This window comes from Thermobia domestica, chromosome 16 (genome assembly GCF_964235325.1).
Source record: "Thermobia domestica chromosome 16, izTheDome1.hap1.1, whole genome shotgun sequence".
Lineage (NCBI taxonomy): Eukaryota > Metazoa > Arthropoda > Insecta > Zygentoma > Lepismatidae > Thermobia > Thermobia domestica.
The window spans coordinates 126,611,110-126,638,350 of record NC_137469.1 but is presented as its reverse complement, the minus strand read 5'-3'; the positions used below and the strand labels follow the sequence as shown (position 1 = coordinate 126,638,350).

Below are 27,241 nucleotides of genomic sequence, written 5' to 3'. Positions count from 1 at the left end.
AGCAAGTCCACTTGAATCATCACAACTGTTAAATTTAAGTATTTCATATACCTTTCCTTGGACTATGTAGCGGACACAGATTGCCAACTGGTCCATAAAAGCTATACCTTGTGTACTATCCACTATCAAGTTATCAACAACACTGTCTTGAAGGTCTTTCAAAATAATATTTCATCCAAATGTATTATCTTGATTAACTTTTTAATGAAACTTAAAAAAAAAATCCGGAGCGAGCCTCGTCCAGTTTGTCCTTTTGTCGATTTTCCTTCTACTTCCTTTTTTTTCTTCTTTGTTTTCAGTTTGTGCTCTTTGGTGTCTTCAATACACTTTGTAACATGATTTTGCAAAATCACATCATAATTTGCAATGAACATGACTAATTCAAGGAAATTCCCATGGTTTTTGAGAGAATCTAATGAATGCGACCTGTCTAAAGAAGCTGAGATGTTGAAATGTTCAGAAACAGACCTATAGTCGGTATCAGTTGCGCTCCTATTTTCGAACTCGGCGGTTTGTTTTGGACTAAATTCTGATGTATAAGAACTATCTTGTTCGCTAAGTACTGATTTTTCTGTCTTTTCTCCTTCACTAAACTCTAATTTCTCCACCGGAGTCGTGGGTGTAACTACGCTGCTAGGTGGCGAAACAAACACTATCTGTAAGGGATCTAACTTTTCCTCTTGTTGGTATTTTTTCATTTCCTTGGTCGCAGGTGATTCACTAGTCTCATTATAGGAACTAAGTTTAGAACTAGCACTAGCTGAAGTTTGTAATCCAATATTCTTAACACTGTTAGTATGTTTGTTAGATTCACTTTGGGTTGGAGAGGTTGAGGGATCGTCTCTATTTTCTACCTCATCTAAACAAATTACTGACGCACCAATTTCCGCGTAATCAAAGATTTTACGAATGTTTTCGTTTATTCTACTCTCAGACCAGGAATCCTTGTCTTCTTCTTTTTCCTCAATTTGCTTCTGGTGGTCGGAATAAACTGAGGGAAAAGCATCATCACTTTTCGTCTCATCGTCTAACATCCTCTCAACTGGAGCAGGGGCGACGAGATCATTTCTCTGGTCGGCGTCCTCTGTGGGAGGGTCTTGGTTCACTGCTCCTGGAGTAGAAACCGTAGGAGGGTCCCAATGGTCATATCGGATTCCTTCTTCGGAGATCCAAGAAGATTTTGACTCATCCTCCAGGGATGACGCAAGAGGAGACTCCGGGATGTCTTCTTGAAATTGGGCTATTTCTTCGTTTTGTAATTGCTGCAGTTCGTATCCCAACCAATCGCCTTTCAAAGATTAACCCCCATCTGAATCTGCATTACTAATATCTAATTACTCCGTTTGACCACCTAACTTTAGTAACTACACTAAGTATGTTATCTATGCTGTCCAAATATTGCAGTTTCTCTTGGAGGGTAAGGCTATTTTCAAACATGACAGGTTTGGTCTGAGTAGCTGTTGTCCGAATAACTTTGAGATCACGATCCGTGTCAATCCTGATCATTTTAGGAAACTTATATTCGGTCTGAACGCTAACATCTTTTGAAAAACTTCGATCTGTATTTCCATATCAAAATTTCCAACTACATTTTCCTCAGGTAATAAGTCTTCAAATGGGGCTGAGGGGTCAGCTTGAAAAAGAATACCTAATTTCTCTTCATCGTCACCTTGGCGACGAACAACTGTGACCTGTACTTTCTTGTTCCGTAGTTGTTTTGTTAAAGGTCGAATTAAGTTTCCTACTGCAGGAGACAGTTCTGTTTGTAATGAATGCCTAATCTGGTCTATTAATGCTTTATCGTTAGGTTGTGTCAGAGAGCGCAATTCATTTTCATTGTTCTCGTCAGGACTCTCAATTTTCGTTTCCCTTGGTTCGGTTCCTATATTTGCATAAATTGGCTCTTTATTCGTTCTGGGGTTCGAGAGCAATATTAGTGTAAATATGCTCTTTACTCGTTGAGATTCGTGATTCAGTATTTAAGTTATCATATATAGTTCTAGGGCCGAGCTCGACATAAACTGTTTCATCACTACTACCAGCATAAAAAGATTGGAAGGTCGGTCTTCGCATTTCTAACGGCGTTGTAGGATCTGACAGTTCGTATTTAATAGGAAAGTATAACGCTTCTGGGCTATCTGGTTCCTTTGAGACACCACTATCTTTATTCCCTGAACTTAACACTAAGTTACTTCTTCTATTGTCCTTATCAGTTAACTTATTATCGTTTAAGGGTCTTTGGTTCGAGGGAACACCAGGTATTACACCTGCTGTTGATTCTATCTCAATTGTTACTTGAGGGCATTCCTGACCTGCAGTTATTAATTCTGCGATTTCTAGTTCGTCTTTTAAATTTAATTCATTCACTAGAGTTTTCGGATCTACCCCCGGTTAGGTTTCATCAGTATCTAAATTAACATATATCGTCCTAGGGGCTGATGTTGGTTTATCACTCGAACCAGCACTTAGTATTTCTGTATCATTTCTAGTCGGGATAGGGCTGCACGCGGCGAGCGGCGTTAGGTCGTAGCCACTCGCTGGGGCGTCAGGAGTTTGCGGGCTAGCGGTCGTTGGTTCGAGATGTTTGGTCTGACTCCACGTATCCAAATATCTCGGTAATGGGTTCTTTTTCCAACGGCCAAATTGAGGAGGAGAATGCCCGTGTACTTTCACTTTATTACATTCAATATAATAATAATTATTCCACCGATCCAAAATATAACGGTGCTTGCCCGTTGGTGTCTTAGGACAATGGGATTGCCCTAGATCTAATAACTTGTATTTTATTTTCTGCGCAAAACTCATTTTTGATGAATAAACTCTGTTTTTCTAGTCAGTGGCCTCTTAAACCAGGGCAGTGTGTAATCAACTTATTTCCTCTGATATAATAGGAATTTAATCACTGACAGCTACTTCCTTCGGAAATGCTACGTCAATTTTAAGATAATAATAAACATATTATCTTATAAACTTCTTAATATTATCTTATAAACTTTTCTTATAAACTACCTTTGAACTTGAATACTCAACTTCCCTTTCTTTATAAATTTGGTTTACTTTTTAGAACGGAAAACGAAAAGTGACTAGATAGTTATTTATTCTAAAGAAAACGTTTATTTGTTCACTGATGATGATTTTACTGTTTACTTCTATTCTTTAACTTTTTTTGGCTTTAATTTCTTAATGCACACAGGGGACTCTGAAACATTCAACCATTGGATCATGTACCTGAATATATTTTTCTTTTTGGTTTGTTGCATTTGCATAAATAGGAGTTTTAGGCAGTTATTCTCAGGCAGCTGTCGGACATGCACCCCTAGTACAGGGGGGCCCTGCTGAACCAAGAAGATAAGATACCTGTGACTCCCAAGCTTGTATGGGAAAGGATATTAGACACTTATCGCCAGACAGACCATCGAACTTTCATCCCGTGCGGGCGGTTCTGCTGTTCAGAGATAAACTAACTGTGATCCCCCCAAAGCTAGCAGAAGCATAAGCAGGTTTAGGGTTTTGCAAGTACATCAGACAAAAGCTGAATTCTATCTTAACACTCGCGTCCCGATTTTACATTTCCATCTCTACACAAGAAAACGTCGTGAGGTAGACTGAGTCTTGCTCTGCGGAACCTAGCAACTATTCCGCTGACTTATAACAACATAAAGCGAGAGAAGTTGAGAATAGAAAATTTTCGTCGCTACTTCACTTGTAAAACGCACTACTTAGAGCAGAAGGATTATACTTGTATATCAGAGTCATAAACTGAACACCGCCTAGGCCAACTATGCCACTGAACTTTAATGACTTTACATAGTACAGATACACCACTTGACTAGTCAAAAGAAAAACTTCGCGTACACTTTACACTTTTATATATTTAAAAAAATCTTCGATAAAAATTCACTCGCGATTTGCCCTAAAGCACAACTGAGATTTCTGGTTAACCAATGAAGTGAGCGAGCACCAGGGACATGTTCAAAGATTCAAAAACACAGTTCGTTACCCAGCGAACACCGAACACCATAAAACTGTTATGTGTTTTTGAGATTGTCGTTATGTTTTGTACACACTTTCTTTCGCGAAATCGTATTTGAGATCACTTCTCTACTCTTCACCCAGTATGTCAAAGTTGGTACTGAGTCCAACTCCCTTTAAGCCTCAGTATCGAGACGTCTTAGGCTTTACTGGTTCGAAGATGATGAGAAAGTGCACTAAAAGTCTCAACAATGGGGGGGGACTTTATTTATAAGAATAAAAAGAAAATATAAAAATACAAAGAATTTTACAATTCGGATATTTGAAAATATAATCTTCAAGTATTACTACATGACATGTATGGGCACAACCCCTACATTACAAAACGGGTGCTAGAAGATTGTCACGCTAAGCCGTGATTTATTGAAAGTAGTAATTGTGATGATTCGTACCTGCAACTTGCATTGGCCAAAAGGGGAAGTGGTAATTTCCGAAGTGGAAACTTCGCCTCATTTTTAAGTCGTAACTTAACGTTAATTTCTAACAAGTCTCAAGGTGCTCGTCCTGTTTCGGGGGACTTAGAAAAATAATTACATACCTGATCTGATGATGAGTGTCCGTGACAAAGAGTCAAATGCACTCGCTGAACGCCGGAGAAGAACAACCTGAGCTCAACTAAGGGCCTCGCTTATATAGAGACTTCGTCCCACGCATTTCTGCTAGTTCTAACGTAGCTCGAGAGCTACGTCACGAGCCTTGACGAGCTTGGAGAAGCTTGTTCGCGCGCATGCCCAATAGTGGTCAAGACTTCTAGTTTTTCTATGATTTTCCCTATCACGCCAGGGCGGAAGTATCTATTTTACATTTACTAATACATCTTTATTTCACGTTTAGCTCCAAATACATAATGTTTCTATGTACTTATCGCTTGCGTGATGTTTAATAGCTTTACAGCTACGACCCAGCACTGTGATTTGGGTAAATCAAAGCCAGGGTCATACCACTATTACATGCGTGTGGGTTGGTGTCAATGAGGCATCAGATTGCTAATACAATCAAAGCCTCACTTAACTCCGTTCTCCCTTTCTCTCTTTCTCTGCGACACACACAATTAGAAAAGCGCAGGCGTCTCAACCCATAATTTGAGTCCTGCTTAGGACTTCGAAGCTTAACTGTGTAACTATATATATTCTAATTCGCACCAAGTCCATTTTCCACGATGTTCTTTAACAATGTGTCAATATAAAAAGTAACAAAAGATAAATGTAAAAAGGGCACTACTTTTAGAAATCTGCTGTATTTTCTTTTTGAATAAAACATAGTAGAGATCAGACATAATAGCAGAATTTGATCTTTTACCTCTAGGCCCGGCCTGCGAAAGATCCCATGGTCTAAACCGGCCTAAACTAGCATGTTACTAGGTGATATCTCGCATGCATAATCTTGGACGGCTGTATGGATATATGGAAACAAGATAAAACATGATTTTTCCTCTTCTTCTGTATGTGACCCTAGACATATATTAGGTAGTTATTTTGGACCCCCAGTTCCTTACAGCGGAGCGTAAATGTCCATGGCAGCAGACTGTAAGAAATTTGTCCGTTGATCGAGTTGGTCTTAGTTGCTAATGATAGATGAATGTATAAACAAGATGAAACATAATTTTGACTCCGGCCTTAGGCGCTAAGGGACATATAGCATTTCATTCAAAGTCGTTTTTATAAGGAAGCATCGAATCAGGTGATGTCATGTCTATTGAAGAGATAGGATAAGAAATCGTATAGTTGAAGATGTAATTGGAAGTTAGGGGATTTTTTGTTTAAAGTCACCTTATGATGTATATTTTCGATTTTGAACAGGTAGAATTGATTGATTGATTGATTTTGAGTTTTACGTCCCGTTCAGCAGCGAGGCTATATGAGACGTGGACCTACTGATTAACGTGGAATCCGAACCACATGAGCTCCCGCCGGGAATCGAACCCGGGTCTCCCGCGCCAAAGACGCGTACGCTAACCGCTTAGCCACGGAGGAGCTCTAGGTAGAATTGAAATGGTTGAGAAATTACCAAATGTAAGGGAATGACTTCCCATATTTTGCTTATTTTGTGTGAGTGTGTGTGTGGATGTGATTGAATGCATCGAGAATCGAACGAGAATTCATGTTATTTATGCCGAAGGAAAGAAATTAACAAAAAGTTCTATGAAGAGAACCGCTAAAATCTATCGATCAATATAAATATTTGCCTTTGATTGACGTGATCCACAATTCGAATCTGGGTGTCACTCATCCTCATCGTCATCAGTTCTTCAATAATAACTTTCGCGTGGATCCTAATTATATGGGAAACTTCTCACACGTATCAGTCTCATCTCATAGACAACAATGGGGCGAAGTCCAAAATTACATGTTTCATCTTGTTTAGAGAGGCATCTATCCTTAGCAACTAAGATCAATTCGATGAAAGGTCAAATTTCATACAGTCTGCTCCCATGGACATTTACGCTCTTAGCCGGAAGGGGTTGGGGGTCCAAAATAACTACTCAATACATGTCTACGGTCACATTCAGAAGAAGAATAGGAAAACATCGTGTTTCATCTTGTTTCTATATATCCATACAGCCGTCCAAGAATATGCATGCAACCTATCACCTAGTAAATACTAGTTTAAGACTGTTTGGACCATGAGAACTTTCCCAGGCCGGGCCTAAAGGTCAAAGGTAAAATTCTGCTATAATGTCTGATCTCTACTAACATATCGTTCAACATATTTAATATATATACCACTATATTTTTTAAAATTTTTCTATAGAAAACTCAAATCTAGCATTGAAAGGGTGAGCTCAACAGTGGTCTAAACCCACATTTTAAAAATGAAGAAAAATCAAGTTATACTAAACCACGCATGATTTTTGTACAATATATATATATATATATATATATATATATATATATATATATATATATATATATATATATATATATGTGTGTGTGTGTGTGTGTGTGTGCACAATGTAAGACACATTCAACCACTTGTGGTTGCTTCTGGTATTATAACGTTATCGTTATATACTTTTAAATCAACCCTCGTGTTTGATGAGGATTACTTGGAATTGTTGCGCACCAGATGAAAAATTCTTGGAAACCGAGATGCTACGAACTTCTTTGTTCATACATTTCTATGTGTGTGTGTGTGTGTGCACAATGTAAGACACATTCAACCACTTGTGGTTGCTTCTGGTATTATAACGTTATCGTTATATACTTTTAAATCAACCCTCGTGTTTGATGAGGATTACTTGGAATTGTTGCGCACCAGATGAAAAATTCTTGGAAACCGAGATGCTACGAACTTCTTTGTTCATACATTTCTATGTGTGTGTGTGTGTGCATCCACCAACCTACTCTGTTCTTCTAACATTTCTAATTCCACAACATTTCTAATTCTCTAACTGCGTGAAATGTCTCTACTTTTGCTCTGGAAAGGTGGCAACCTTACTGCTCATACGTACCAAAGACATATATATATCCGAAAATTACAATTCTGTTCTTGCATATGTGAGTGTGACGCGTAGAGATGCAAGGGCTCGGAAAAAACCGGCTTTTTTGAAAAAAAACGGGTTTTTTCTGCTTTGCTTTTTTGCTTGGGAAATTTTGTTTTTTTTTTTTCAAAATTCTGCTTTAAATTGATAAAACAGACTTTGTTTCGCTTCTCTATAACACAAAAAGTCATTTAATTAGTGGTTGATGCTGATAATAATATAAAACCTCGAAAATAAACTATGAATTTCGAAAAGATATTTCAAACAATTTTTCTTCAACATATTTACATTATGAATTCCACAGGATTAACCAATGAATATAGTAAGAATTTTTTAACCTCTTATATACAAAAGTAAGCAGAGTTGGCAAGAACCATGGTTGTTTTTGAAAATGCCAAAAACCCGTTTTTTGGGGGGATGTTTAAACCAGGCTTTTTTTATTTAGATTTTTTGCTTTATGTATTTATATTACATGTTCACAGAAATAAGTTTGTTTCGACTTGGTGTTATTATGCAACAGCGGGATTATGCCGGAAGAACTCCCATAAGCTTAAAAAAGTCCAGTTAGTAAATTTCTTAAATTGAGAATCTCCCGCCCTAGCCATCGGGAAAATCCCGTCATTACTTGAAATGTAAGACAATAACGGGAAAATCCTGTTATTGCTTTGCATGTAAAATTTAAAGGTCAACGAATCATAATCAGTACGCTAAAACTGAGGTATTAAATTACAAATTTAGTACGTAGATGCCATTGAAAATCCAATCGAAGCTAATGTTGGAAGCTACGTAGGCAATCGATAAATATTGCCAATTTCTATCAATATATTTAAGCAATCTTGGCTTCTTTATAAAACAACAGGCATTTAGGCATGCAGAAATATACAATTTGGTTTGTTTCGTATGTTTAGGCTTAACATCCTTACGAAATACCGAGGTTATCAAGGGGAAGATTTTTGCTTAAACTGACATCCGAACCGCTACTTGGTTTACGCATGAAAGAAGGGTTGTGGTTCGACCGAGAATTGAACATGGGACATCTTGATTAAAAGGTGAAAGGAAAATAAAACTATTGCAGGTGGTTTGATATCTGGAAACGTCACCATGGAGTTCACACGATTCGCATTTTTCATTCTTTTTATTTATTTTTTTTTTGGTTTAAACCAGTTATTAAAAAAAGGTTGGTGTAAACCAGGCTACCCTAAAAGTAAACACTTCTTTTAAAAAAATACACAAATAAGTAGCAAAATAGTATGTAGTATTTTTACTTCAAAATATTCCATACCCTCTTTTTGAAACAAAATAAAATTAAAGTAAAACATAAGACAAATACTTAGATTTATATGATACACTTAAAGGCTGCACATCTAGAGCTTTTGGTTCTGTATATTCTTGAAATTCTACAGTTAAGTTTTATATAACCACCATCACGGTTTACCCAATCCTCAAGTTTTCTGGATTTTTGACAAGAGGGATTCAACATATCATTACGGAACTCTATCCCCCCCCCAAAAAAAAAGGAGTACGGAATATATTTAAGTTAAGCTAAATACAACTACACAACAAACATGACTGAGTGATTAGCTTTTGCGCTTCTATCGGGAAGTCCGGGATTCAACCAGCATTCGACCATTCTGACAAAGATTTTCTTCATTCCATCTCTGAATGTAGAAATAGTGCGTGTACTGTGAGTTGGCCGACTTCCTTTCTTATTGTTTTTAAATCGTTATTATTACTACCAGCAGTGACGGTTTTGCGAAGGTTAGGGGGCGGTCTTTCGGTCTGAAGCCCGTTCCCCAAAGTTACGGAATGTCTGCAACAAACGAAATATCTATTAGTTATGCCTTTACTCATAAACTTTAAGCTCCCGTCAAATAAAAATTACGAGTATTTAGAAAAACTAAACATTACTAAGAAAAACCCTTCCCAAAATACTTTTCTAAATCCGCCACTGATTCTCAGAATAAAATGATTTTTAATGTTGTATCCGGAAGATTATTGGTAAACATATAAACGAAACGAAATATTAGTTATGCCTGTACTCATAAACTTCAAGCACCTCCCAAATAAAATTAGGACTTTTTAGGAAACGAAACAATCAGAACCCCCCGCCCCCTAAAGTAGTTTTCTAGACCCGCTACTGATTATTTGTATAAATTGGTATTCAAGGTTGTGTCCGGAAAATAATTGCTAAATCACTTCACAGCTACAGTATAACAGAAATGTGGAAGTACGGCTTTACAATATATTGAAAAACGTACGCTTTAACGGATAAATAGAAAAACGGGCAAGTTTAACTTTTGCGCTAGAAGCTAGAGTACTAAAAGCTCTTAGAAATGAAACACGGATGACAAACTAAAATGATCTAGAGAAGAAAAAAGATGTCGATAAGTCAAAAGTTAAAATAAAGTTAAATAGCCTCTAAAATTGCCCTCAAATACTACATTCTTCATGTTAGCTTTAATTTGTAAAACATGTGCTCCATCCATCTTGATGGTGAATTTCAGAGCGAAATATCGTATTTAGGTCATGGAATTCTTATCTAACTATAGAATATACTATAAGAAAGCTATTTAGATAGAAAAATCATGAAAATGAAAAAAAGCCAAAATTTCCAAAATTCTCGTTTTTTCCCAAAAAACCCGGCTTTTTATGTGAAAAAAAAACATCGATTCAAAAAAGCCGGCTTTTTTGCATCTCTAGTGACGTGTAATTCAATTGATTTTTCTTTGTTATTATTAACGTACCTCCCTTTACTTTTGTAAAGGATTGAAATGACAGATTACAAATAAAAATACTTGTAATCTTGGTTTTCATCTATTGAGTGTAGTAAATGGAGCTCAAATTTTAATAAAGAAGGGAACAAATTAGTATTAAGCTGGAAATTGATATAGATGTTGGGAATGATGTTCTAAACAACATACTAAAAGTCCCCTGAAATCCCACCTGACTTTCTCCCGCCATTTTGGAAAATGACCGCTGGAAGTGTCAAATTAACAATACCCAGATAAAATAACAATCTTCGTTATTGTTGAACATAAAGATATAAATTTAGTGTCGTTTTATAGAACATAGATAACACTTTACTTTTTATGGAGGAACAATTTTTCACAAAACGCATACAAAGTCTAGGCCAGGCTAAATATTTGAGAAACTGAAAATGCAGCCGATCCGAAGTCAATTGGGATCAATGTTGATGGGACGGGGGAAATATGACGTGGTTAAGTTTGTCGTCGGCCATCTTAACGAAGATGTTGCTATTTTATTTAGGTATTGCTAATTTGTCACTTCCAGCGACCATTTTCCAATGGGTGTGATGACGTCAGGTGGGAGTTCATGTGACCTTTAGTATGTTGTTTAGAACATCATTCCCAACATCTATATCAATGTTCAACTTCTTAATAATTTCTTCTTTACTTTTTGATAATTTGATGTCTTTTACGATTTGATGATAATTTACAATGCCGCATTGTAAGTCATTGTAATATAATGTTGCTGCTAATATATATAGGAAGTAGGTTTTCAAAGATCTTCACATAAGGCAGAATTTCGTAAACAATACTTATTTGATAAGGTGTATCAAAATCAAAATTGTGTATCAGTTGTGAAAAATAATTGCAGTTATTTCATTAAATAAGTCTAGAACGCTGTGTGACTTTCGCTCGTAATGATTTTACTCATGATAAGACGAAAGCAACGAGTTTTATGGCTACTGCTGCTTGGTAGTTTATTTCCTGTTGATTGATTTGTATGACCTCCTTACCTATTTTGCTATTTTTTTAAAAAGATTAATGTTTACCAAAGGTACGTTTTAATTTCCTATTTTTTTTTCAAATGGCTGATATTAAAGAAAAGGTCAACTTGTAAAAGGAAATATAATTTGTAATGAAGCATGAACGAATACATCATTTCATTTTTATATTTCTGTTTTGTGTTTCGTTTTTCCACTGATGCAGTAGTTCTTTTCCATTAAAATTATTCACAGCATGAGTATTTTTTCTATGAGTTGGCTTTCATTACTGATATTTAGTCTGTATACTCTGAAAAAATTCCAGTAGGCGTGATACGTGAACAATACAGAAGCATCTAAATAACAAATTTTACAGTAATATTTTCGGAAAACAATCTAGTTCTACACTTACGATTTTTTAAAATGTACGCATTAATATACCTATTTTTAAAATAATTATGATACCTCTTTAAATTCTTCAAAGAATTAGTGTCTGCGAATTATCAAAAAAAGAGATATGGAAAATATATTAATCGATATAACTCGTTAAGCAGAACAAAATGACGTCAACGCAAATCCCCTCATTTGAAGTTTTTCTTAGAAAATGTACAAAAGCGAATTTTTACGATAATAAAAAATATAATTCGTGGCCAACAATAACAGACTCAATAACACAGCACCTATGTTAGAGTGAAACTGATTCTAAAACACATTACTCAAGTTTTTCGTTATTACCTCTTCAACTTTGAGGAGATTAAATAGGAGTTTTGACAAAATTCAGAATTGTATTTCTAATAATGTGTCTCCTTGAATTGGAATTGTATAAGTCTTACTGCCCCGAGCAAGTGCTGATAACAACTATGACAAGTATGTGAAAGTGGTCGCTTCAAACATGACTAACTCACCAGAGGGTGATGTCGGCATTCATTTGGAACGATCTCCAAGGAAGAGGCTAATCTTCTGATGAAAATCGCGATAGCAGATGTGTACCCTTGAATTGCGTATTACCCCGTAAAACTCACAAATGTCATTTCATTTCACTTCAGTAACTTTTCAACATACTTCTCTTCTACATCTACACACCATTGCAATCATTGTGTTCTACTACCAAAAGTGTCTAGAAAAATTTTTGAGAGATACATTTTAGCTCTTCCGAGGATACTTCTAGACTCAAAATGTATACTTCACAATAATTATTTGTTTTGAAAGCAGATGGTACACTTGTATTGTTTTTAAAAGCATACTCGACAAGGCGTCAGTCTGACGTTCTTATGCTAAAAAATGTCTTCCTCTTATCCCAGTCCTTCCTCTTTGCATCTAGCTTTCAAAGTATATAACGTAATCCGACCTTGGACAACTCCAAGTTGTGTGTCAAACTCTTCCCGGGATGTAACGAAAGAAACTTGTATGGTTACAGATATTCTCAACGGTAAAATCTTTTACTCTCTATGACCAGGGCCTGAACTGGAGTAATGTTTTCTTCGGTGGTTTCACAAATTGAGTTTCTGGACTTGAAAGAGATTCAGCTCACTCTCTTCCCCTCGTAAAATCCCGTAAAAGGTCCTTCAACTGCCGAATGAATATTGATATCTTCCTCACAACATGTAGAGAAAAAATATTATTCGGTGAATTTCGCAGTTTCAGAACAGTAGCAAAAAAGGCTATTCTTCCAAGGTGAATTTATTAAAAACGAGCATAGAAGACTCCAATTTTGTACAATGTAGTCTTAAATGCAAGTTTGTTAGTGTGTAATTATATTAAACTACTTTTATTAACTTTTGAACTTAGCCCAAACGATACGCAATTTTGAACTTGTCACAAAAGTTATTCTCTAAAATTAAAAAATGGGATGGCGTTCACCTTAAGATGCACAGTAATCTACATAGCAAAAGTTAGTAACTTATTTAAGCGAAAAGTACTAAGGAGTAAAGTATAAAGTAGCAAATTATGAACATAATGCAATCAAGAGCTTTCAAATATTTCTAATACATGCATTATTTCAGTATGCGCAAAGTAATTGGTACTTAATTTGATCTTGAACTTAGAAATCTTAAAAGTACTAATATGCAGTTGCGAAACACTGACATCAGCAATTACAGGTTTTAATCTTAAAAGGTATATTCGCGAAGTATCCATTCGGGATTCGTGTAAAATTAATTCAAGTGCAAAGTTCTCCGGGGATCAATGTGTATTATGCAAATTTTAGCGGCCCATGCCGGGAATTTGCACATTTATGGGCCTTCGAATATCCAGAATTCAATCATACACTACTGTAACGCTCGGACACAAAATTGCTTTTCGTTTCTTCAGACATGAATGTGGGCATATACAAATCAAATTAGATCAAGTACTGCTTCTCTGACACATGTTACCCACCAGGGCCACCATCTTGGATCTGCCATATTGGATTCAACTTTTGTTTTTTCAAATGGGAATAGGTGCAAGTGATACATCAAATTCAATACAATTTTCTAAGAAATTCATTGGTGTGTTGAGTTTTACCGTAGCTTGTATCGTTTGCAAGGTATTGAATGTTACATGTCACTCACTTTACGTATATTGAACCAAATAGAAAGTTGTGCACGGCCCCGTGTTTGTATATAATCTTTTACATAATTTACCCGTGACGAAATATTCTCTGAACGTACATACATACAGACACACAGACATCAATACGGAAAAGGTAGGTCTTCACCCAAATCTGGTAGTATCGGGATTTACATTAGACATTGACCGTTATTACTTCCTTGTTATAATATAGCAAGAAAGCGATAACAATTTTTCACAGAAATGTAATGAGTATATTAAACCAATGTTGTGAAGAGTTTGTATATACCTACAGTAGGCTTTCAGTTAGAAATTTGATAACTTAACATCAAAAACGTAAGCGTAACTGATATTACTTTGCAATGTCTTTCTCAAAGTGCCTCGAGAGATTTACTATGCCATACCTCCCAAACGCTGCAAGCTAGGGTAAAAATCATCATACCAGTGAATTTCTAAGAAAATTGAACATGAATTTGATGTAGGCCTATCACTTGCACCTATTCCCATTTGAAAAATCGTAAGTGCATCCAATATGGCGGATCCAAGATTGTGTCTAGAGTGAGTAACATGTGTCAAAGAAGCAATACTTGATCTAATTTGATTTTTATTTGCCAACATTCATGTCCAGTTACATCTAAAAAAAACTAAAAGCAATTTTGTGTCCGAGCGTTATAGTAGTGTATGATTGAATTCCGGATATTCGAAGTCCCATAAATATACAAATTACCAGTACCGACCGTTAAAATTAGTAGAATACACATTGGGCCTCGGAGAACTTCGCATTTGAATCAATTTTACACGTATCCGGAGGGGACACTTCACAAATGTGCATTATAAGACGTTTCTCATTGCTAAAACTACCAATAGTGCTTACATACCTCATGCATCATAGAAAACAGCACATAATATATAGATATAAGTTTCAATAAGCTAGTGTTTGTCGATATATTTTCATTCGACTGCACAGGAGACACCCTCATTTCTGGAACACTTCTCAGTATTAACGAAATCAAAGTTTATGATCTCTTATACGTGAAACACTTGGATATATTTTGGGTTAAAAGTTATATTCCCAGGTTCAACTCCCTATTTCTGCTCTAAAATTAGATTGTTTAGAACAGAAATGTCTAGAAAATGTTAGTGATGTTCACAAATAAAGGTATCTAACAAATAATACCGTAGTTAACAACATTTCAAATCACGTAAAATTTATTTTTAGTAAAGAGGGAATATTGTTTGAAATGCAAATGTAGGTAGAAGATATTAAAAATTTTGACCTTACCTTTATGACAATATTCTCCATATATTCCGGGACCACAATGACAACCCACCTCAGGTTTACATAAGAACATTCCTTTGCAACCAAAGGATGTGTAAGAGCACTTCCCACCACAATCATCTCCATATCGGTTCTCACCACAAGCTGAAACAAAGGGAAGCTTCTAAAGATTTCAAGGCAATTTTGACAAGATAGGGGAAAACGATACACAATGATAACCCCAAGTATTGCTTCATAAAATATAATTGATTTATTCTTCTGCTTCAAATAACTTTATATTATAAAAAAATGATCAGTGATTAGAAAGTGAAATGCACTATATATTGTTTCAGCAAAACTCGTCTTAACGTAAAATGGAGCACGAAAAGAGGATTTCGACGTTTTAACCTCCTTTGAACATAATGTTATACAAAAATTAGCAGTACTGTATATATATAGAGAGAGGGTGTTAATGAACTAGACCGACAAACTGAAACGGGTGATGCCACACATCAAGAGTGAATAGTTTCAGAGGTAGGACTATCCAAAACAGTGGGAAAATGAACTTCGGTGACAAATACTCCGAAACTATTAGCTATTGAGCTGAAGCAGCGAGTTGTTGTCTTAGACTTGTAATCTGCTCTATCCGAAAATGCATGATTCTGAATCGTTCAGTGGTAGAAGTTCCCCACAGGAAGTAGGGTGTCCTGGACATTCCGTTAGGACAGATGAGTCCGATTCATGACATATGGAACAACGTTCCAGTAAATAACAAAAAGTCGCTGACAGACCATCAATGATTTGAACAAAATCAAAATGGCGAAGGATTTTTTGTGTGTTGTGCGTGGTTGCATAAGTACAGTAGGGACTGAAAGAAGTTAATAGAAGGAAATTAAATGAAATCATTACACCTGCAGGTTCATGGCCCACAACCATGAACTGTGTGCTAAAGCAGATATTAATTATACATAATCATTTTGGAAGAATTGATCCAATGAGCATTTGAGAGAAAATGGAAGTATCCCGCAAAAAAAGAAGGTGGAACCCCTTGCCATAAGATACACATTATCACTGAGTTACCAGGTACACTTTTTGCCCCTCCCATGTAGCGAACAACAGATTGTTTAGAACGTATGGGAGCTGATGACACATAAGAGCAACAAAGTGTTTATGTAACAAAAAGAGGGAAAAGTCGTGTTAAGATGGTACATGTCTCGAGAAGAGTTGGTAATTTAGCCTCCCAGGTTTGTTTGAAACAAATTAACATTTCAGAGTGTCGCCTCTTAGGCCAAAGGTGGCAGGTGATTGTAATGCGAAACGAGTGAAAGGAATGAAAATATACAAGACAATGGGAGAACCATGAGAAAACCCATGCAATCTTCTGGAAAGGCAGCTGCTCATTACCATGACCAATATGGGAAGTTTCTTGGCCACGGGGTCACGTTATACAGAGTAATAGGAAATAAGTGGCATTGTATGACAAGGCAGTCACAATGGTGGGAATGCCATTGAACGGATGAGGGGCATATGGCATTGTCTGGGAACAATAGCATTACCTCCACTGAAAGTAATCCCACTCACTTCACTTCCCCCTTCCCTCTTTGATGTATGAACATATGAGGTTAACACAGGGCAGTGTAAACAAATTGCAAGTAAATTGAAAACTCGATTTTAGAGGTGCACTTACATTGGCCACAACAGATGAAAAATATCACGCGCCGCCTAGTAATCAAGGGATCCCGGGTTCTCTTTCTAGGGGTTCTTACAAGATGTTCAAAGTCAAAACTAGGCCATAACCTTATTTGTAATTGTATCAGTACTGAGAATAGTCATAATATTATAACATGACGAGTGTAGTAAAAAACCTATCTGTACCTAGGGCAGGCTTTAAACCGTAAAAAAATAAATGCAGGACGTTTTATTTCGGACACGAGTAACTGGGGATCTGGCAGTTTATAATCTCATACATAGTTTAAGTCATACATAAGCTAAGAGTTTACATGTGTCACCAATGTGCGGGAGTGTGCAAGTGATTCCGTAGAAGGTATGAGATTCTCTTACATGCTCGGACGTAACTGTTTATCCAGAAATATGCAAAACATAACCCTTGATGAAATGTGTTAATGAGAAGTCGATCTAGAGGCCAGATTGGGGTCATTATGTCAAGTGTGCTTGATTATATATAAAATAACAAGTAACAATAGCAATTAAATGAGGACATCACTAACACACAAGAAATAGCTTTACACACGCCTTCAGAGAAGCTGCCTAAAATGCCATACTTCGACGTCAGTATAGAAATTGCAACGGAGTTGCAGAATTCTCAGTAAGTCTCCAACATGTGTTAACATATGTAGTGGCTCTCTGATGCTATGGCCAACAGTAACAATTTTTGCTACTAGCTCTTCTTCAGACAGTACAGATGTTTTGTAACCAAGACTTTCACAAGCCCCCGCATAAAAAAAAAATTAGGACCGGTGAACGAGATGTCCATGAAGTTAGCAGGCCACCTATGGCAGGCCAGAACTTCAACTTCACAGATCGTTAGTGCTTCGTTAGTGCTCGTTAGTGCCGCAAACCCCATCGTTAGTGCTACAAAAATAACGCCGCAATTTTAATAGTTACTATTGGCCTGCTAACTTCATGCCAGCAGGCCAACATATCAGAATCACACCATAAGTGAAATAGCCGGTTTCAGCATCGTTAGTGCTCGTTAGTGCTGTAAACAATAACGTTAGTGCTTCTATATATACAGTTTTTAGGGTAACAAAATGGGTCAGTTTTATGAAGCTAGCATGAACTTAGCAGGCCACCTATGGCAGGCCAGAATTTCAACTTCACAGATCGTTAGTGCTTCGTTAGGTCTCCTTAGTGCCGCAAACCCCATCGTTAGTGCTACAAAAATAACGCCGCAATTTTAATAGTTACTATTGGCCTGCTAACTTCATGCCAATGAACTTTGCAGTCAACATATGGCAGGAAACAACTGGGATTTTACACATCGTTAGTGCTCCGTTAGTGCTCGTTAGTGCCGCAAACCCCATCGTTAGTGCTACAAAAGTAACGCCGCAATTTTAATAGTTACTATTGGCCTGCTAACTTCATGCCAGCAGGCCAACATATCAGAATCACACCATAAATGAAATAGCCGGTTTCAGCATCGTTAGTGCTCGTTAGTGCTGTAAACAATAACGTTAGTGCTTCTATATATACAGTTTTTAGGGTAACAAAATGGGTCAGTTTTATGAAGCTAGCATGAACTTAGCAGGCCACCTATGGCAGACCAGAATTTTAACTTCACAGATCTTTACTGCTTCGTTAGTGCTCGTTAGTGCCGCAAACCCCATCGTTAGTGCTACAAAAATAACGCGGCAATTTTCACCAGTCACTATTGGCCTGCTAACTTCATGCCAATGAACTTTGCAGTCGACATATGGCAGGAAACAACTGGGATTTTACACATCGTTAGTGCTCCGTTAGTGCTCGTTAGTGCCGCAAACCCCATCGTTAGTGCTACAAAAATAACGCCGCAATTTTCACCAGTCACTATTGGCCTGCTAACTTCATGCCAATGAACTTTGCAGGCCACATATGGCAGGACACAACTGGGATTTTACACATCGTTAGTGCTTTGTTAGTGCTCGTTAGTGCCGCAAACCCAATCGTTAGTGCTACAAAAATAACGTCTGAATTTTAATAGTTACTATTGGCCTGCTAACATTATGCCAGCAGGACAACATATCAGAATCACACCATAAGTGAAATAGCCGGTTTCAGCATCGTTAGTGCTCGTTAGTGCTGTAAACAATAACGTTAGTGCTTCTATATATACAGTTTTTAGGGTAACAAAATGGGTCAGTTTTATGAAGCTAGTATGAACTTAGCAGGCCACCTATGGCAGGCCAGAATTTCAACTTCACAGATCGTTAGTGCTTCGTTAGTGCTCGTTAGTGCCGCAAACCCCTTCGTTAGTGCTACAAAAATAACGCCGCAATTTTCACCAGTCACTATTGGCCTGCTAACTTCATGCCAATGAACTTTGCAGGCCACATATGGCAGGACACAACTGGGATTTTACACATCGTTAGTGCTTTGTTAGTGCTCGTTAGTGCCGCAAACCCAATCGTTAGTGCTACAAAAATAACGTCTGAATTTTAATAGTTACTATTGGCCTGCTAACTTTATGCCAGCAGGACAACATATCAGAATCACACCATAAGTGAAATAGCCGGTTCGAGCAACGTTAGTGCTCTTTAGTGCCCTAAACATTAACGTTAATGCTTCTATATATACAGTTTTTAGGGTAACAAAATGGGTCAGTATTATGAAGCTAGCATGAACTTAGCAGGCCACCTATAGCAGGTCAGAATTTCAAATTCACAGATCTTTAGTGCTTCGTTAGTGCTCGTTAGTGCCGCAAACCCCATCGTTAGTGCTACAAAAATAACGCCGCAATTTTCTCCAGTCACTATTGGCCTGCTAACTTCATGCCAATGAACTTTGCAGGCCACATATGGCAGGCCACAACTTGGATTTTACACATCGTTAGTGCTTCGTTAGTGCTCGTTAGTGCTGCAGACCCCATCGTTAGTGCTACAGAAATAACGTCTCAATTTTAATTGTTACTATTTGCTGCTAACTTCATTCTGAAGAACTTGGGATACAACCTATGGCAGGCCACAATTTCGATTTTGCACATAGTTAGTGCTTCTTTATTTCCCGTTAGTCACGCAAACCCCATAGTTAGTGCTACAAAAACAACGTCTCAATTTTTAACAGTCACTATTGGCCTGCTAATTTTATGCGAACAGGCCAACATATCAAAATCACTCCATAAATGAAGTGGACGGTTGGAGCAGCGTTAGTGCTTGTTAGTGCTATAAACATTAATGTTAGTGCTTCTATATGTACAGTTATTGTTTAAAAAAATGGACCCGTTTCATGAAGCTGACAAGCCACCACCATTTAACCTCACATATGAATTGAGACGTTATTTCTCTAGCATTAACGATGGGGTCTGCAGCACTAACCAGCACTAACGAAGCACTAACAATGTGTGAAATCACAGTTGTGGCCTGCCATATGTGGCCTGCCAAGTTCATTGGCATGAAGTTAGCATGACAATACTTACTTTTAAAAATTGAAACGTTATTTTTCTGGCACTAATGATGGGGTTTGCGGCACTAACGAAGCATTTACGATGTGTAAAATCCAAATCGTGGTCTGCTATATATGGCATGCCAGCTTCATAAAACGGACTCATTTTACTACTCAAAAAACTGAATACATACAAGCACTAACGTTAATGCTCTAAAGCACTAACGAGCACTAACGGCGCTCGAAGCGGCCACTTCATTTATGGGGTGATTTTGATATGGTAGCATGCTGGCATGAAATTAGCAGGCCAATAGTAACTATTATATCATAATTGAGACTTATTTTCGTAGCACTAACGATGGAGTTTCCGGCTCTAACGAGCACTAACGAAGCACTAACAATGTGTGAAATCCTAGGTGTAGCCTGCCAAGTTCATTGGCATGAAGTTAGCTGGCCAATAGTCACTGGTAAAAATTCAGGCGTTATTTTTGTAGCACTAACGATGGAGTTTGGAGAACTAACGAGCACTAGCGAAGCACTAACGATCTGTGAAATTGTAATTCTGTACTGCCATAAGTGGCCTGCTAAATTCACGCTAGCTTCATAAAACGGACCCATATAGAAGCACTAATGTTAATATTTATAGCACTAACGAGCAATAACAAAGCTCGAACTGGCAATTTCACTTATTGTGTGATTCTGATATCTTGGCCTGCTGGCATAAAGTTAGCAGGCCAATATTAACTATTAAAATTGCGGCGTTATTTTTGTAGCACTAACGATGGGGTTTGCGGCACAAACGAGCACTAACAAAGCACTAACTACTTGTGAAATCCTAGTTTTGGCCTGCCACATGTGGCATGCCAAGTTCATTGGCATAAAATTAGCCGGCCAATAGTGACTGGTGAAAATTCAGGCGTTATTTTTGTAGCACTAACGATAGGGTTCGCGGCACTAAGGAGACCTAACGAAGCACTAACGATCTGTGAAGTTGAAATTCTGGCCTGCCATCGGTGGCCTGCTAAGTTCATGCTAGCTTCATAAAACTGACCCATTTTGTTGCCCTAAGAACTGTATATATAGAAGCACTACCGTTAATGCTTACAGCACTAACGATGCTGAAACCGGCTACTTCACTTATGGTGTGATTCTGATATATTGGCCTGCTAGCATGAAGTTAGCAGGCCAATACTAACTATTAAAATTGCGGCGATATTTTTATAGCACTAACGATGGAGTTTGCGGCACTAACGAGCACTAACGGAGCATTAACGATGTGTAAAATCGCAGTTGTCTCCTGCCATATCTGGCCTGCAAAGTTCATTGGCATGACGTTAGCAGGCCAATAGTGACTGGTGAAAATTGCGGCGTTATTTTTGTAGCACTAAAGATGGGGTTTGCGGCACTAACGAGCACTAACGAAGCACTAACGATCTGTGAAGTTGAAATTCTGGCCTGCCATAGGTGGCCTGCTAAGTTCATGCTAGCTTCATAAAACTGACCCATTTTGTTACCCTAAAAACTGTATATATAGAAGCACTAACGTTATTGTTTACAGCACTAACGAGCACTAACGATGCTGAAACCGGCTATTTCACTTATGGTGTGATTCTGATATGTTGGCCTGCTAGCATGAAGTTAGCACGCCAATAGTAACTATTAAAATTCAGACGTTATTTTTGTAGCACTAACGATGAAGTTTGCGGCACTAACAAGCACTAACGGAGCACTAACGATGTGTAAAATCCCAGTTGTGTCCTGCCATATGTGGCCTGCAAAGTACATTGGCATGAACTTAGCAGGCCAATAGTGACTGGTGAAAATTGCGGCGTTATTTTTGTAGCACTAACGATGGGGTTTGCGGCACTAACGAGCACTAACGAAGCACTAACGATCTGTGAAGTTGAAATTCTGGCCTGCCATAGGTGGCCTGCTAAGTTCATACTAGCTTCATAAAACTGACCCATTTTGTTACCCTAAAAACTGTATATATAGAAGCACTAACGTTATTGTTTACAGCACTAACGAGCACTAACGATGCTGAAACCTGCTATTTCACTTATGGTGTGATTCTGATATGTTGGCCTGCTGGCATGAAGTTAGCAGGCCAATAGTAACTATTAAAATTGCGGCGTTATTTTTGTAGCACTAACGATGGGGTTTGCGGCACTAACGAGCACTAACGGAGCACTAACGATGTGTAAAATCCCAGTTGTTTCCTGCCATATGTGGACTGCAAAGTTGATTGGCATGAAGTTAGGAGGCCAATAGTGACTGGTGAAAATTCAGGCGTTATTTTTGTAGCACTAACGATGGGGTTTGCGGCACTAACGACCACTAACGAAGCACTAACGATCTGTGAAGTTGAAATTCTGGCCTGCCATAGGTGGCCTGCTAAGTTCATGCTAGCTTCATAAAACTGATCCATTTTGTTACCCTAAAAACTGTATATATAGAAGCACTAACGTTATTGTTTACAGCACTAACGAGCACTAACGATGCTGAAACCGGCTATTTCACTTATGGTGTGATTCTGATATGTTGGCCTGCTGGCATGAAGTTAGCAGGCCAATAGTAACTATTAAAATTGCGGCGTTATTTTTGTAGCACTAACGATGGGGTTTGCGGCACTAACGAGCACTAACGGAGCACTAACGATGTGTAAAATCCCAGTTGTTTCCTGCCATATGTGGACTGCAAAGTTCATTGGCATGAAGTTAGCAGGCCAATAGTGACTGGTGAAAATTCAGGCGTTATTTTTGTAGCACTAACGATGGGGTTTGCGGCACTAACGACCACTAACGAAGCACTAACGATCTGTGAAGTTGAAATTCTGGCCTGCCATAGGTGGCCTGCTAAGTTCATGCTAGCTTCATAAAACTGATCCATTTTGTTACCCTAAAAACTGTATATATAGAAGCACTAACGTTACTGTTTACAGCACTAACGAGCACTAACGATGCTGAAACCGGCTATTTCACGTATGGTGTGATTCTGATATGTTAGCCTGCTGGCATGAAGTTAGCAGGCCAATAGTAACTATTAAAATTGCGGCGTTATTTTTGTAGCACTAACGATGGGGTTTGCGGCACTAACGAGCACTAACGAAGCACTAACGAACTGTGAAGCTGAAGTTCTGGCCTGCCATAGTTGGCCTGCTAACTTCATGGACATGTGAACGAGCAACCCTACTCACGAGACCAACACGGCGAGGAAAGAGGTCAACTTCTGTCTTGATTTCCGTATGTTAGTTACTATACTCGTTATGTTATGGTTTCTATAACCTTTCTCAGTACCATACCACTACATATAAGGTTACGACATACTGTTGGTTTTCAACCACTTGTGGCTCTTAGTAAGCAAACCCGGGATCCCTTTAAACCAAGACGGCTCGCGATATTATTCGTTGTGGCCAATGTGAGTGCACCTCTAAACAACGAATTCTCAATTTATTGCATTTGTTTTTGCTGCCCCTGCGATAATCTCATATGTTAATACATAAAAGAGGAAATGAAGTGAAACGAGGGGATTACTTTCAATGGATATTGTGTTATTGTTCCCAGATATGTCCATGTGCTCTTGATCCTCCTCTTTTTGTTACATAGCCAGTATTGTTGCTTTTATTTGTTATCAGCTCCCATACGTTCTAAACAATCTGTTGTTTGCTATATGGAAGATGCAAATGGGGTATCTGGTAACTCAGTGATAGTGTACATCTTATGGCAAGGGGTCTCACTTTAGTCTGTAGCCAAGTGAAGTTTGTGATGAAGAACATTGTATCTATTGTTCTTACTGTCGTTGTTTTCGGAATATTTCCATTTTCTCGCAAATATTCCTTGAATCATTTCTTTCAAAGTCATTAGTATTATTAATGTCTGTCTCTAGCACACAGCTCATGATTGTCGGCCATGAACCTGCAGATGTGATGATTTCATTTAATTTCCTTTTATCCACTATATTCAATCCCTACTGTACTTATGCAACCATACACAACACACCAGAAAGCCTTCCCCATTTTGATTTTGTTCAAAACATTGATGGTCTGCCAACGACTTTTTGTTTCTTGGTGCAACGTTGTTCCATCTGTCATGAATCGGACCCGTCTGTCCTAACGGAATATCCGGGATGCCCCATTTCCTGTGGGGAACTTCCTTGCGGCGCCATTGAACGATTCAGAATCACGCATTTTTGGATAGAGCAGATTACAAATCTAAGACAATAACATGCCGCTTCAGCTCAGTAGCTAATATTTTTGGAGATAATTGCCCCCAAAGTTCATTTTCCTACTGTTTTGGACAGTTCTAGCTCTGAAAGTATGCACTTTTGGCCACGGGTACATATGAACATTTTTCTTATTTTGATGTGCAGAATCACCTGTTTCAGTTTGTCGGTCTACTTCATTAACACCATATATATATATATATATATATATATATATATATATATATATATATATATATATATATATATATATATATATATATATATATATATATATATATCTTAACATGAACACCTGAAACATGAACATTTTCCTACTGTTTTGGACAGTTCTAGCTCTGAAAGTATGCACTTTTGGCCACGGGTACATATGAACATTTTTCTTATTTTGATGTGCAGAATCACCTGTTTCAGTTTGTCGGTCTACTTCATTAACACCATATATATATAGGGGAGAGGGGGGTACATTTGAACAGGGGGTACCTTTGAACATTTAAGATAACAGGCTAGAAATAATAGCATATCTGGTGGTTTCAAAATTTTTAGTTTGGCAAAACTGCGTTGCATGACGGTCAACTGTTATCTGCAATTTTAATGTAACTGTTGATGAACAGCAGTACTTTGTTACATTTGTGGGGTGAAAAGTTGGAATTTTTGTGAAGTTTTGTAAGATTTTTGACAGAAGCCTGTGTTTTGATATTATCTGCCATTCATTGCAGAAGCAAGTACATTAATTTACTTATCCAATGTTGCCCTTTGTATTTCACAATAGCTTGTACTATCTGGGTATTATCAAATTCTGCTTGATCATGCCGGTTGGGGCAGCTTTGAACAAAAATTAGGGGGCACATTTGAACATTGTTCTACCTATGCTTTTCTGAAAGTTATAAGTACCAGCAACATGTTTGTGTTCTCAGACAATGAAGACAAATGTTCAATACCAACTGCTGATATTGTGTGTGGACTTTCTAATTCTTGTCTGTCGTTTTCGATTACTTTTAAACTCTCGTCCGCCTCACTTGGGAGTTGAGTATAACCTTGAAGTTGAATTGGAATATAACTGTCACTATTCATCTCAGTGACCCCAAAAACTATGAATTCAACTCAATTCAGATGTGTTTCCGAAGGGAAGGCAAATTATTTAGAGCACAGAGGCGCACAATATACAAATACGGGCCTGCATATATGTTTCAGCAATTATTACTATTATTATTATTTCCTTGCCATACGCGATTGGTTAATTCTTGTGCCTTAAACTGTTAATGCTGCTTTGTTACATTAACCTTGTTGTTCGTAAACGAATTCATCCTGAAAATAACGATTATTGTAGTAAAATAATGGTTTGTTCAAAACTGCCCCACGTATGTTCAAATCTACCCCATGCTTGTTTAAATCTACCCCCCAAGGGGGTACATTTGAACGACACCCCCTGCGCCCTTGCACAGAATGACAAGATCAAACAAACTACTCTATTTTATGGCAAATATAATGTATATTATATTTAGCTTTTGTTACAGTTCTATAAGGAAATTTACTGGGTGTTTGGAAGCAAAAACGAATATTCGAAAACAGATGTTCAAATGTACCCCCCTCTCCCCTATATATATATATATATATATATATATATATATATATATATATATATATATATATATATATATATATATCTTAACATGAACACCTGAAACAATATAAACATGGAAGCTTAAAATCCTACCTTGAACTTCTGCATAAGCTGCTTAAACAGATCTAATCAAGATTTAATCCTCCACAAAGCTATTAAAATGTATCATACATTTTTAAAACTCTTCCAGGTTACAAAATGACAAATTTGTGCAGATATTTTATTCTTCGTTACCGAACTTTTGTGGAGGACTTCAACCTAAAAGAAGCTCCTACTCTCATAGAATTTTGTTTTCACCAAATACCAGTTCATATTTGGTGCTAAAATTCCACCACCAACCCTCAAATTTTGTAAACGTTTCGCTAGCCACCTACGGACCACATAAATGTACTTTCTTTGCTGTGGCGTAGGATGGTTCAATGGATAATTTACGTTTACTTACAAAACAAATTACGTTTAATTACAATGTTTGTGGAAGCATAATATTCTTAAAAGGTGTATTTGAAACATTAAAACAAATAACAGTGCCATACTCAAAAGTAAAACGAACAAATTTTTAGACTATATTTTTTAAAACTATATGTTCAGTCACGCACGAGTATCACTCCAACTTCTGTCACAAATCCCAAATATAAAATAAGGAAAATGTAAATCGTGTTTCGTATTTCCTAAAGTTTCCCGCTTCAAATTTCATAGGCGTACCAATTATATATTGGGCAAATTTATTCTATTTTAGAAAATGTACAACAATAGAAATGTAAAATCAAAATGTAATGTACATATATATATATATATATGTGTGTGTGTGGGTGGGTGTGGGCGTGGGTGGGTGGATTTAATATCTTCAGTGATAATATAATTAAGGAGCTTGATGCAATAAGGGCGTAAGTCTGAAACATGTAGTTGGAGAAACCCGATGTTAAAAATTTAAGTAATGTTTTTGTCGTGCATAAAACAATGTCATATGCAGCATTTTATTCCAATATTGAATTGAATTGTTACCAGGAGGCTAAACAAGCATGCCAAAAGCCACAAATGCGTTTGATGCAAAAAGAGCGTAAACTCGCTTACGCCCTTATTACATCAAACTCTTGAATTGTTAATGTTTCATTAGCTCTTTATATACTCTGTGAAGTTCACATAGCTAACCTCTGTTGGCATAGATAAGCGCCAGGGTGTAAGCATCAAGTTTTTTTAATTTATCGTTATATTTCAACGCAATAATCAATCTTCCTTTTTACGATAGCACTAGTG

At 37.4% G+C, this 27,241-nt stretch overlaps 1 protein-coding gene across 3 annotated transcripts in view; it reads right to left on the bottom strand.

Annotated features, from left to right (window-relative positions):
* LOC145673401 (uncharacterized) overlaps positions 1 to 27,241 on the bottom strand; it is a 288,550-nt gene that overhangs the window by 58,072 nt on the left and 203,237 nt on the right. For all 3 annotated transcript variants that reach the window (XM_081743064.1, XM_081743065.1, XM_081743066.1), the window contains one exon: positions 15,070 to 15,210. In XM_081743064.1, the coding sequence (XP_081599190.1) occupies positions 15,070 to 15,210 (141 nt within the window). The remainder of the gene's footprint in view (positions 1 to 15,069; positions 15,211 to 27,241) is intronic.